Raw genomic sequence first — 11,573 nt, forward strand, 5'->3', positions numbered from 1 at the left:
TGATATCACGTATTAGTATCACTTTAAAAATGATTTCTCATGCAAGTTTTAATTTTAAATGAGTTTAGTTATTATATAGGTCAGAAGTGATATCTAAAAAATATTTCATTAGAGTTATGAAACTTAAAAATTATGTATAAAATTTAAGCACATTCAAAGAATCTTATTTTGATTCTTATCCTTTTTTGTTCAAATTACTTAAAATGTAAAAATAGAAAAAATGAAACTCAGCACATAATAGGAAACTTAATTTTGTTCTTTTCAATCTTTTATTTAAATTAAATGTAAAATCTCAAAATTATGACTAAAATCTATGCATATAGAAAGAATATTATTTTGTTCTTTTTTATATGTTGTTTTCTTATTTAAGATATCCACTGATTTTTTGTGAACAAATTCATGGCTATGACTTTTTCTAATTTCAAAAAAAATAATCATCATCTAGGTTTATTTAATAGGTTTAATGAATTATGAAAATGATACGGTCTCTCTTTACAGATATCAAACCAGCATCACTTAAAAAAATAATATTTAATACAAATTTTAATTTTAATTGAGTTTAATTACTGTAAAGGTAAAAAATATACATAAAAAATATTTTATTAGAGTTATAAAATTCAAGAATTATATCTGAAATTCAGACACATTCAACAAATTTTATTTTGATTTTTATTATTTTTATTCAAATTACTTAAAAAGTAGAAATAGAAAAAATTGGACTCAATATAAAATTTAGGCACATAACAGAAATCTTATTTTATTCTTTTTTAATTTTTTATCTAAATTAAATGTGCAAATTATTCTAAAATCTAAGTTGTAAACAAGAAAATCATTCTTGGCTATAACTTTTTCTAGCTTCCAAAAAAATAAACATCATCTAACTTTATTTAATAGGTTTAATGGATTACGAAAATAATACAGTTTTTTGTTACCGATACCACATACCAGTATTATTTTAAAAATGATTTCTCAAGCAAGTTTTAATTTTAAATGAGTTTAGTTACTGTATACATCAAAAGTGATATCTAAAAAATATTTTATTATAGTTATAAAACTTAGGAATTATGTATAAAATTTAGACACATTCAAAAGATCTTATTTTGATTTTTATCCTTTTTTTTTTATTCAAATCATAGTTGTCAGAACCGAACCGGTGATCGAACCGGTCAGGTTACTGGTTTACTGGTTTATTGGTTCAACCGATGAGTTATTGGTCCAACCGGTAAAACCGGTCTCATGTAAATAAAAAATATAAAATAATAAAAAATCTAACATTAAAATTTAAAATACATATTTTTACTAATATTTTAAGAATAATTAAGTCTCAAATTCTATAAATAACTAATAGAAAGATAGACATAAAATTAGTCCGTACTACTATAATAATATCTTAGTTGGACACAGTAAGAATAACAATCTATAAACTATATCCAAAGAGTAATTTTAAAGTCTAAATATCTTTACATAATTAAATAATTATATATAAATTTATTTTTTTAGAATAAGTAATTTTTATTTTATTTTAAAATTAATTAATTTGTACTTCAATTAAAAAATAATTAATTTAAAAAATATTGAAATAAAAAATATTGAATTAAGTATTTTTGTATATATATATATTAGTTAGGATATTATATAACATACAATATATATTATAAAGGCATGAAGTATTCTAAAAGAACAAAGTAGTGTAGTGGTAGTTAGCTTGGTCTCCCTTTGAGAAGGGCCAAGTTCGACTCCTGCCTTGCATTATATTTTTAAAAAATTTCCCAACCCGCACGCTGACATCAGCATGACATCATCAATGCGCGGGATTGACTGTTGACTGTGTTTGTTGACCGAACCGGTTCGGTTCAAGTTCGTGCCGGTTTTGACCGGTTTAATCGGTTCGTACCGGTTTTAACCGGTTTAATTCCTTAAACGGTTAGTATACTAAACCGGACCGGTACATGGTCCGGTTCACCGGTTTTCCGGTCGAACCGGCCGGTCCGGTCCGGTTTTTACAACTATGATTCAAATTACTTAAAATGTAAAAATTAAAAAAATAAAATCCGGTATGAAATTCAGGCACGTAATAGGGAATTTAATTTTGTTCTTATTTAAATTAAATATAAAATCCAAAAATTATGCCTGAAATTTATGAAAAAAAGAACTTTATTTTGTTCTTTTTAATACGTTGTCTTCTTATTTAAGATATACACTGATTCTTTGTGAATAAGAAGAATATCCATAACTATGGATTCCTCTAACTTTCAAAGAAACAAGAATTCTCTTTTCACTGTGATCCGTTTCTTTAAGATTGTTCTCAGAAAAAGCCTTGATGATGGATATCTTGTGAGAATTTTCTTTCCTTCCTATCCTCTTTTTATCTTTCACTGTTTTTATTTTACACATACAAAATTTTTTTATGTATACTTCTTGTGTTTCACTATTTTTGTCATATTTTCTATGTGAGGTAACAAGCACACACATGCATGGTTTCTTTTCTTACCAGCATAATATGCTCCTCAATATTTATGCTTTTTTAGTTTTAAATTTTTTATTGTTAGTTAGTTAGAGTAGTAACTGAATCAACAAAGCTGCTGTTAGGGAAGGATAATTCTTCGTAGGGGTGTTCATAGATCGGATCCGATCTACAACAGTATTTATCCGAATCCGATTTGAAAATTGTGGATATAGATTCGATGTGTAAGACTATCGGATCGGATCAGCACACTAATCAGATCGGATTGCGAATTTTAGGTAGATATTCGTATATCTGATCAGCATATTTGCGTATCCGCAAAAATAAAGAAATAAATAAATAAATATTCTTTTTATATTTTATTTCAAGTAATAATTATCATATATGTTGTATTATTTTAATTTATTATTTAAAAAATGTATGTTTAATATTATTTTAAGAATAAACATATTTAAAATAATAAAAAAAATAAATTTTATTAATATTTTTTTAATAAAAATAAGCTTTTAAAAATATTTTGTGTTTTGCGGATATCGATCCACGTTCACCACTAATTTCTTAGAAAGTTGTCAAGAGGTTGAGTGATACAAATAGAGTGAGTCGAATCAAGTTTTGTTATGGTGAGTTTTGATAAGTATGGCATTGCAGAAAATACCAAACAAGTTCAGTAGAAAATATGGTGGTGATATGCCAAATCCAGTGCAACTCCAGCCTCCAGATGGCACTGAATGGAGAATAGATTGGACTAATCATGATGGTGAGATTCTGTTTGAAAACGGTTGGAAAGAGTTTGCTACATTTTACACTTTGGAGAATGGTCATGTGTTGTGGTTTGAGTACAATGGAACTTCTAACATCAAAGTAAACATATTCGACATGAGTGCCCTCGAAATTGATTATCCTTCCAATGGCCGAATCGGTGATGACAACTCGGTTGAGATTTTGGATGAACCGCCGGCACGAAGGGGCCGAGGCCGGCCGAAGAAAAATGTGATAGCAGAACCAAAGCAATCACGTGCTTCTACTTCTACAAGCAAAATAATGAAAAGTGCCATCAAAACTAAAGATATAGATAAAAATCCCAATACAAAAAAATTGAAGCAGCATGTCGAGAATGAAAAAGATGGTCAATCTGAAGAGTCAGCAGATCTTAAGCTTCCAATAATTCAACGTGCCAGACCAGATATGGATGGTCTGTTTCATAATCTCATCATTCTTTCATTTTTTGGATTCTACTGATTTTGTTTAATTTTTTTATTTTCTTTGTTGCTAAAATGCATAAATACTTCTTTTGTCATAAAGAAGTTATTAGAGAAGCAAAGAAGTTCAAGTCGAAAAATCCTTCTTTTGTCATAAAGATTAAGCAAATGCACCAAACAGGATCACCAGCAGTAAGTTGATTCATTTATCTCTGTGCAAACTTTGTATGTCATGCAAAATTGAGACTGTTGTGAACCATGATGATGAAATATTCTGATATGATTGCAGAATCTTCCAGTTTGTTTCTTCAGGATGTACTTCGAGAACAGGAAGCAGTGGCATGCAACATTGATCTATTATCCAAATAGGAAGAATGCCCTGATCTCTAATTGGCGCTTGTTCCTTGAAGAAAATAACTTAAAAGCCGGAGATGTTTGTATCTTTGAGCTCATTAACAGACAAGGTCCAGATCTTAAGGTTCATATTCGTCGTAGCCATGATTAGCGAATGGCTTTGCTTACTTGTGTTGCAGATCAATGGAGTATGTTCGGGGATCAAGAGTTGTAACAGAGTCATAGTTTTCATCATACTAAATGGTTGCATTGCAGTGTTATCTCCTTACTACCATAACTAGAAATATATAAGTGATCCATGCAGAAACAATACATGTAGAATTATATATTGTCGGTAGTATAAGATGTTATTTGGACAAAGTACCTAATCAAAAGTTGCCCAACTACTTATTTTCAAAGCAATTTATGGTTTGGATCCTATTTCACTCATTCTCCCTCATTTATTATACTTGTCACTATTTAGAAAGTTACTAATTATTTGCAGAGTTGCAGCAATTCCATAAAAAATTCCAATGTAAATAACTTTTAATGAGTGTATAACTTTTTTTAATTCATTGTATTGGAATAATAGGTAAATTGGTACAAGTTTATTATGTCATATTTAAACAAACGTAAAATGTTTCTGATAGAGATAAATGTATAACTTACTGGTGAAGATCCAGATAGTTGAGTTTGCCTTATCTTGGTTAAGAAAGAGGGATTATTTGACTTGAACTTCATTGCCTCTTGAACAACTTTACATGTACACCATAAAAATTTGCATAAAAGTTACTTGTAGCTAAGTTCAAGCTTCAAACAACACAGTAATTTTTATTCATTTGAACGAAATTTAAACACAGCCTAAGAACAATAAGATATTTAATGCATAGTTACATGAAATGCAATACACCATATGTAAAATATTTTATTTGGAATATATGCGTACGCTGCTTTCAACACTGCAACACTGCATTCTTCATTCAGATTGACTAGCTTCATTCTTGCAACACTGCATCCAGTTTTGTTTATCAGGGGCCTTCTCTACATCTCCAGTTTTGACAGAACTCATCAATATTTTACTTGTAGAAGGAGATGATACTTCTGCTGCTGCTTTCAATTTTTTCCTCGGCCGGCCTCGGCCTCTTCGTGGCGGTTCATTCTCAACCTTAACCATGTTGTGATCATCAATGTGGTCCTTGGAAGGATAGTCTATTTCAGGGCACCTAGTTTTGGCAGAACTTGTGAACATTTTACTTGTACAAGCAGATGGTGTCTTTAGTGCTGCTTTCCCTGTTTTTCTCGGCCGGCCTCGGCCTCTTCGTGGCGGTTCATTCTCAACCTTAACCATGTTGTCATCATTAATGTGGTCCTTGCAAGGATAGTCTTTTTCACGCCACCATTTCACTCCTCTAGCTTTGGCAGAACTTGTGAACATTGTACTTGTACAAGAAGATGGTGTCTTTGGTGCTGCTTTCTCTGTTTTTCTCGGTCGGCCTCGGCCTCTTCGTGAAGGATAGTCTATTTCAGGGCACCATTTCACTACTCTAGTCATGGCAGAACTTGTGAACATTTTGCTTGTACAAGGAGATGGTGTGTTTGATGCTGCTTTCTCTGTTTTCCTTGGCCGGCCTCGGCCTCTTCGTGGCGGTTCATTCTCAACCTTAATGGATCCAGAAAATTTTATTAGCGGAATGAAAATATATATAACATGATAATTATTTTTATATTTATTATTATAATTAATTTTTAAATTATCTCACAAATAAATTAAAATAATAAAATAATTATTTAAATAATAATCTGTTAATAATTTAACATCATAAAATTAAAATTAAAATCAAATTCACTAATTAAATACAATTTTAAAATCAATTCATAAAACAATAAAAAAATCCCTCGTGAAAGTAGCAGTAAAATCATATATACATAACACACTATTGCTGCTGCTTTGGCTATAATTTTTTTTTTAATTTTGTGATAAAACTAATCACATGAATAAGAAAAAAAGAAACATACAATAGAGTATAAAAGTTTAATCTTTTTCACACATATATATGAACTAACTCTCGAGAAGATCTTAAATAGAATCATATAAAAAGATGAATCAGAGTTAGTAGTATAGTAAAATTAATATATGGTAAATTTAAATTAAATAGGTTATGATTATTAGTTTTTTATATTATTTATTTAATTATTTTATTAAATAATAAATATAATATTTTATAATATAATAAAGCCATTTAATCTCTTATTTTTTTATTTGTATATAGATATTGTGAACCCAAAAAATAAATAAAGTAGATGAGGTCAAATTTATCTAATTTTTTTTTTTGGGGGGGGGGGCGCAAAAAAAATATTTTTATTATATACTATATATAAAATTTTTAAAACTCAGTGGGAGCACTAACCATGTTGTCATCATCAATGTGATCCTTGGAAGGATAGTGTATTTCAGGGCACCATTTCACTTCTTTAGTTTTGGCAGAACTTGTGAACATTTTGCTTGTACAAGGAGATGGTGTCTTTGGTGCTGCTTTCTCTGTTTTCCTCGGCCGGCCTCGGCCTCTTGGTGAACTTGTGAACATTTTACTTGTAGAAGGAGATGGTGTCTTTGGTGCTGCTTTCTCTGTTTTTCTCGGCCGGCCTCGGCCTCTTCGTGGCGGTTCATTCTCAACCTTAGCCATGTTGTCATCATCAATGTGGTCTACTTCAGTTGTGGCAGAACTTGTGAACATTTTACTTGTAGAAGGAGATGGTGTCTTTGGTGCTGCTTTCTCTGTTTTCCTCGGCCAGCCTCGTGGCGGCAGTTCATTCAAGATCTCAATCGAATCATCATCGCTGATGTGATCCATGGAAGGATAGTCTATTTCAAGGCAAGTCTTGTCAAAAATGTGTACTTCAATGTTAGAAGTTTGATTGTACTCAAACCACAGCAAATGGCCATGATCCAAAGAGTAATATGAAGCAAATTCTTTCCAACCATTTTCAAATAGAATCGCACCATCATACTCAGACCAATCTATCTTCCATGCAGTGCCATCTCGAGGCTTCAGATACACTGGATTTGGAACACTGTCACCATATTTCATACTGAACGTTTTTGGTACCTCCTGCAATTCAAATGAAAGTATGAAACTAGTCTTAGTAATAAGCATAAATGAAAGAAACCCTTACAAGGGAAAAATCACAAAGAGAAATGCATGCATTAAATAATATTATAAGTAAAGAGGATATGAAGTGAAGAAAATGCTTACAATGTTTCCATCTTCAAGGTTTTGTCTGAGAACAATCTTGAAGAAACCGGCAGAGGAAGGAGAATGCTTGTTTCTTTGGAAACTAGAGGAAGCCATGGATGTTGACCAACTCGCTACTTCATTATAAGCACGTACTTATATATACACATGAAACAGAAAAAACAACACACACACACCGTGCAACTAGAAGTGATAAACCAAAAACTATGTTTGAACTCTTAATTATAGAGGATTAAAATGCTAGTGGTAGTTAAAAATGGTTTTATCTTTAATGTATCAATAAGGTTCTTAAATGTGGAAAAGACTAAAAAATTATTTTAAAAGAATTCTTAACCTCTCCAATTTTTATAAATTTTATTTGATAAATAAAAAAAATTTCTCTCAAAATAGAAAGCACAAATTTAGTATATATTAATATTCTAAAAAAAAAATATTACAAATATTGGAATTATAATAGACATAAAATTAATTATAATTATTTTAGATTTTATTAATCTTCAATCTTTTTTTATGATATACTATTTTACTGCATTCATGGATTAGATTCATAGGTAAATTACAATTTTGAATCAAATCCATGAAAAATTCTACCTCACTTTTTTTTATCCTTATACCAAACACAACCTTGTCTTTCACTTTGAGAAGATAACAATGCAATCATGAAGTGCCAAAACAAGAAATAAAATTAAAACACTTAGTTCATACATATATATATATATAACTGGTCCAAACCAAAAAGGATTGAATACAGTAGAAGTTTGATTCAACAGAAAAGAAAAAAAAAGGTGATACATTCTTCATGAAATTAACCTTATTTAAGAATTATGAGCTCTTAGTTCGTGAAGTTATAATACATTAGCCTAGCATTGGGCTCTACAAATATGAACATCAAACAGATCTTTTTCATTGATGAACTCAAAAACACAAACATCTCCAGCTTCTAATTTACTTGCTCTAGCAAATGAGCTCCAACCAGCCGAAATAAAGCTGTTTTTCGATGTCGGATTGTAGATTATCGTAGCAGGCCACGACTCCTTTCCGAACTGTAATTTTACATCCTGCTGATTCTTTTTAAAATACTTTCTGTAAAAGATAGCTGATAAGTTCTGCATCACATTCCATTTTTGAATTGCCATGTTAAAAAATAGTTATAAACTTACAATTTGCGAAACTAAGTATAAACTAGCACTCAGAAGTTTGCATGGCATATTATGTTTTGTCATCGATGAAATGTATTGAAGTAAACTTACAGGCCTTGATCTCCTTGGATCACTGTCTCTTATCTTGACCATGAAAGAGGGATTCTGTGAGTTGAGCTCCTTAACTTCTTTTGGGAGCTGAATCACATGAGTCACTGGTTTGGAAAGTGACTCTGATACATAAAAGAATTGTAAAAAATTAGCATGAATTTTACTTGTGAAGAGTTTTGGATACAAGTATATCTATAGGGTTGGAGACAACAAAAATTTTAGCATAAGATTAGTTTATATAACAAATTGTGGTTACATTAAGGACCAAATACATAGTCACTGCATTCATAAGCTAACTGCATTCTTAGCAGAACTAACAATAGTTTCCTTAAGATTAAAATTCTGCTGCTATAAATGTTTTAAGGAAGGGAAGAATTAGAGATTTGTAAAATGTACTCCAAATCAAACACGGGTCAATTAATTTTTAATATAATTTTTTTAATGAGAATAATGCTAATTCTATTCCATTTTTAAAGTTAATTATGTTTTCAATTTTGTACTAATATCTTAATTTTTTACAGAACAACAAATTCTTAAACAATTGCCTTACCGCGGCGTTGTCGACGACAAATATGAACATCAAACACCGGATCCTTTCTATTGATGAGCTTAAACAAACAAACATCTCCGGCTTGTAATTGACTAGCTCGAGCAAAAAGGTTCCAACCAGCAGAGATAAAGGCAACACATGATGATGGCCTATAGATCAACTTAACAGGGAACAACTTCTTTCCAAACCTTATATTTGCATTTTGTGGATTATTTTCAAAATACTTTCTGAAGAATTTAGTTGAAAAGTACTGCAGCACATCATATTTATGTCATCATGGTTAGAAATAAGACACAAAGTTTGAAAGAATAATAGCACATGCAAGTTCACATGATACATAATTTTCAACATGATATATGTATTCACCTATACTTACACATGGTGCTCTCGTTTGAGACCGTTGCGTTATCTTGATGATGAAAGAGGGCTTTTCCCACTTAAACTTCTTAGCTTCTTTCAGAGATTCAGGTCTTGCAGGACAGGGCCTAATAGAAGATTCAGAATCTTTTCTTCTTCTATTCCGTTTGCCTTGTACATAGGAAAAAAAGAATGAGAAACTACCACTGTAATGTACACAAAGCAGTTACAAGTTGTAACTCAAAAACAACAACGGTTGAATCCACAAAAGGAAAGGATGATCCAATTATGAGACACGTACCATTATAATCTTGATTGACAGACACTAGCATCTCACGGTTTTTCTCTTTGGATTTAATACCGTGTGAATTGAGGCTTCTTTCAACATCCCTGATTTGTGTGTCATTTTCCAATTGTCTACTTTTAGAAGCAGATGACACTAGTGCTCTCAGTTTTTTAGTCGGTTGGCCCCGGACTTCTCTTGGCAATTCATTCAATCTTTTCTTCTGCGGTCCCTCGTTAAGTCTCATGTTTTGGGTGCTGGGACTGCTATCCACATGTCTAGTTTTTTGTTCTTCTGGCCTTTTCACTGACTGCTGATCTCTGCGTGGCAGCTGCTCTTTGATCTGATCATTGTCAGGATACTCTATTTGGAGGCAACCCATGTCAAATATGTGTACTTCCATGTGAGAAGTTCCAATATTATAATCAAACCATAACAAATGGCCATGATCAAGAGAGTAATATGCAACAAACTCTTTCCAACCCTTTTTAAACAAAATTTCACCATCCTGATTAGTCCAATCTACTCTCCATTCAGTACCATCCGGAGGCTTAAGATACAATGGATTTGATAGGCCAGAACCATGTTTTTCAGTGAACTTTATTGGTAACTTCTGCAGTGTTATGAATCTGGCGTTAGCAACCATAATAACAATAAGGTGACACACATTAGTATGTCTTCACCAAGATGTTGACATGTATTATGTTAAATAGTTTAGTCAAATATATCAAACTATTTAACGATTTTCGACTATCATCTTCATATAATAATAACATTAAACTCCCAATTCATCCTTCACTAATAATTATAAATAGTGCAGTAAAATAGTCCAAACATATTAGTCCTAAATTTTGTATGTAGGTAAAGATTAATCTTTCACCTGTTTTAAAGGAGAGACTAATTTCAAATTTCAAAAGGCTATTTTGCAGCATTATTTGCATAATTAGAGACTAGGAGTGAAATAAAAAAAATGTTAAAAGAAGGCATTGTCCAACATGAAAATTGGTAGGGACCAAATGAGTAATAACAAAATTAGAACTCATGCATAACGAAAAAATGATGAATATGATAATTTTTCAAATCACTGCAATATGTCCTATGATGAGTGAAAGTGTTACCTAGATCATTTTTCATTTTTTAATCGTAATTAATTTTGTAGTAAGAATACATACGGAGTACATAAAATGTAACCATCTAACAAATATGTTTTTAGGTTTTCATTCATCTTATGTATTTTTTATTTTTATGTACTTCTGCTACAAAATTAATTATGATTAAGCATACATTATTGTAAATAAAAAATGATCTAGATAACAAGAAGAAGGAGTTTACTATTACTATATTTTCAGCTAAGAAGCCATGCATGTGTGTTGTTCTATGAAGAAAATGTTTATAAATGAGAAAAATTATATACAGAGAAATAAAGAGAGAAACTTTTTGTTAACTAAATAATATCTCAAAAGATAAACAGATTAAAAGAAAAAGATGAGACGAAGAAGACGAGAGAAAATGCTTACAAAGTCATCATCTTGAAGAGCTTGTTTGAGAATAATCTTAAAGAAAGAAATCACAGTAGAAGTAGAAGGAGACTGCTTGTTTTGTTGAGAGCTAGAAGAAGCCATAGCAAACGAATGATGGATGGATTTGACTATTGTTGAGGCTGAAAGTCTCTGTCACCCGGTATTCCTTAAATAACCTTATTTTGGGATAACAATTAAATTAAAAAAATAACAAGTGAGTACTAAAATAAGTTATATATATATTTTAATTTATTTTTAATATAAATTTTATATTTTTATATGTATTATATATGTATAAATAATTTTAATATATATTTAATATAATTTAATAAATTAAAAGAAAAGTTAGGACCGATTCCTTCA

At 30.7% G+C, this 11,573-nt stretch overlaps 3 protein-coding genes across 3 annotated transcripts; 1 reads left to right on the forward strand and 2 right to left on the reverse strand.

The window, feature by feature from the left end:
- The first annotated feature begins 3,100 nt into the window (after window positions 1–3,100).
- Window positions 3,101–4,299, forward strand: LOC112786615 (B3 domain-containing transcription factor VRN1-like). Its single transcript, XM_029296228.2, has 3 exons — window positions 3,101–3,656; window positions 3,770–3,855; window positions 3,953–4,299. The coding sequence occupies exons 1-3, from the start codon at window positions 3,101–3,103 to the stop codon at window positions 4,166–4,168; spliced, it is 858 nt and encodes a 285-aa protein (XP_029152061.1). The 3' UTR covers window positions 4,169–4,299.
- Window positions 4,300–4,807: 508 nt separating this feature from the next.
- Window positions 4,808–7,494, reverse strand: LOC112783425 (uncharacterized). Its single transcript, XM_025826367.3, has 3 exons — window positions 7,251–7,494; window positions 6,405–7,106; window positions 4,808–5,656 (listed from the first exon to the last, which is right to left on the reverse strand). The coding sequence occupies exons 1-3, from the start codon at window positions 7,344–7,346 to the stop codon at window positions 4,973–4,975; spliced, it is 1,482 nt and encodes a 493-aa protein (XP_025682152.1). The 5' UTR covers window positions 7,347–7,494; the 3' UTR covers window positions 4,808–4,972.
- A 436-nt stretch (window positions 7,495–7,930) lies between these two features.
- LOC112783428 (B3 domain-containing transcription factor VRN1) lies at window positions 7,931–11,363 on the reverse strand. Its single transcript, XM_025826371.1, has 6 exons — window positions 11,208–11,363; window positions 9,709–10,303; window positions 9,427–9,578; window positions 9,051–9,300; window positions 8,501–8,622; window positions 7,931–8,356 (listed from the first exon to the last, which is right to left on the reverse strand). Exons 1-6 carry the CDS (start codon window positions 11,310–11,312, stop codon window positions 8,111–8,113), a joined length of 1,470 nt encoding a protein of 489 aa, XP_025682156.1. The 5' UTR covers window positions 11,313–11,363; the 3' UTR covers window positions 7,931–8,110.
- Between the last annotated feature and the right edge of the window lie 210 nt (window positions 11,364–11,573).

The sequence above is a fragment of the Arachis hypogaea genome, chromosome 20, assembly GCF_003086295.3.
Source record: "Arachis hypogaea cultivar Tifrunner chromosome 20, arahy.Tifrunner.gnm2.J5K5, whole genome shotgun sequence".
In the NCBI taxonomy this organism is placed as follows: domain Eukaryota; kingdom Viridiplantae; phylum Streptophyta; class Magnoliopsida; order Fabales; family Fabaceae; genus Arachis; species Arachis hypogaea.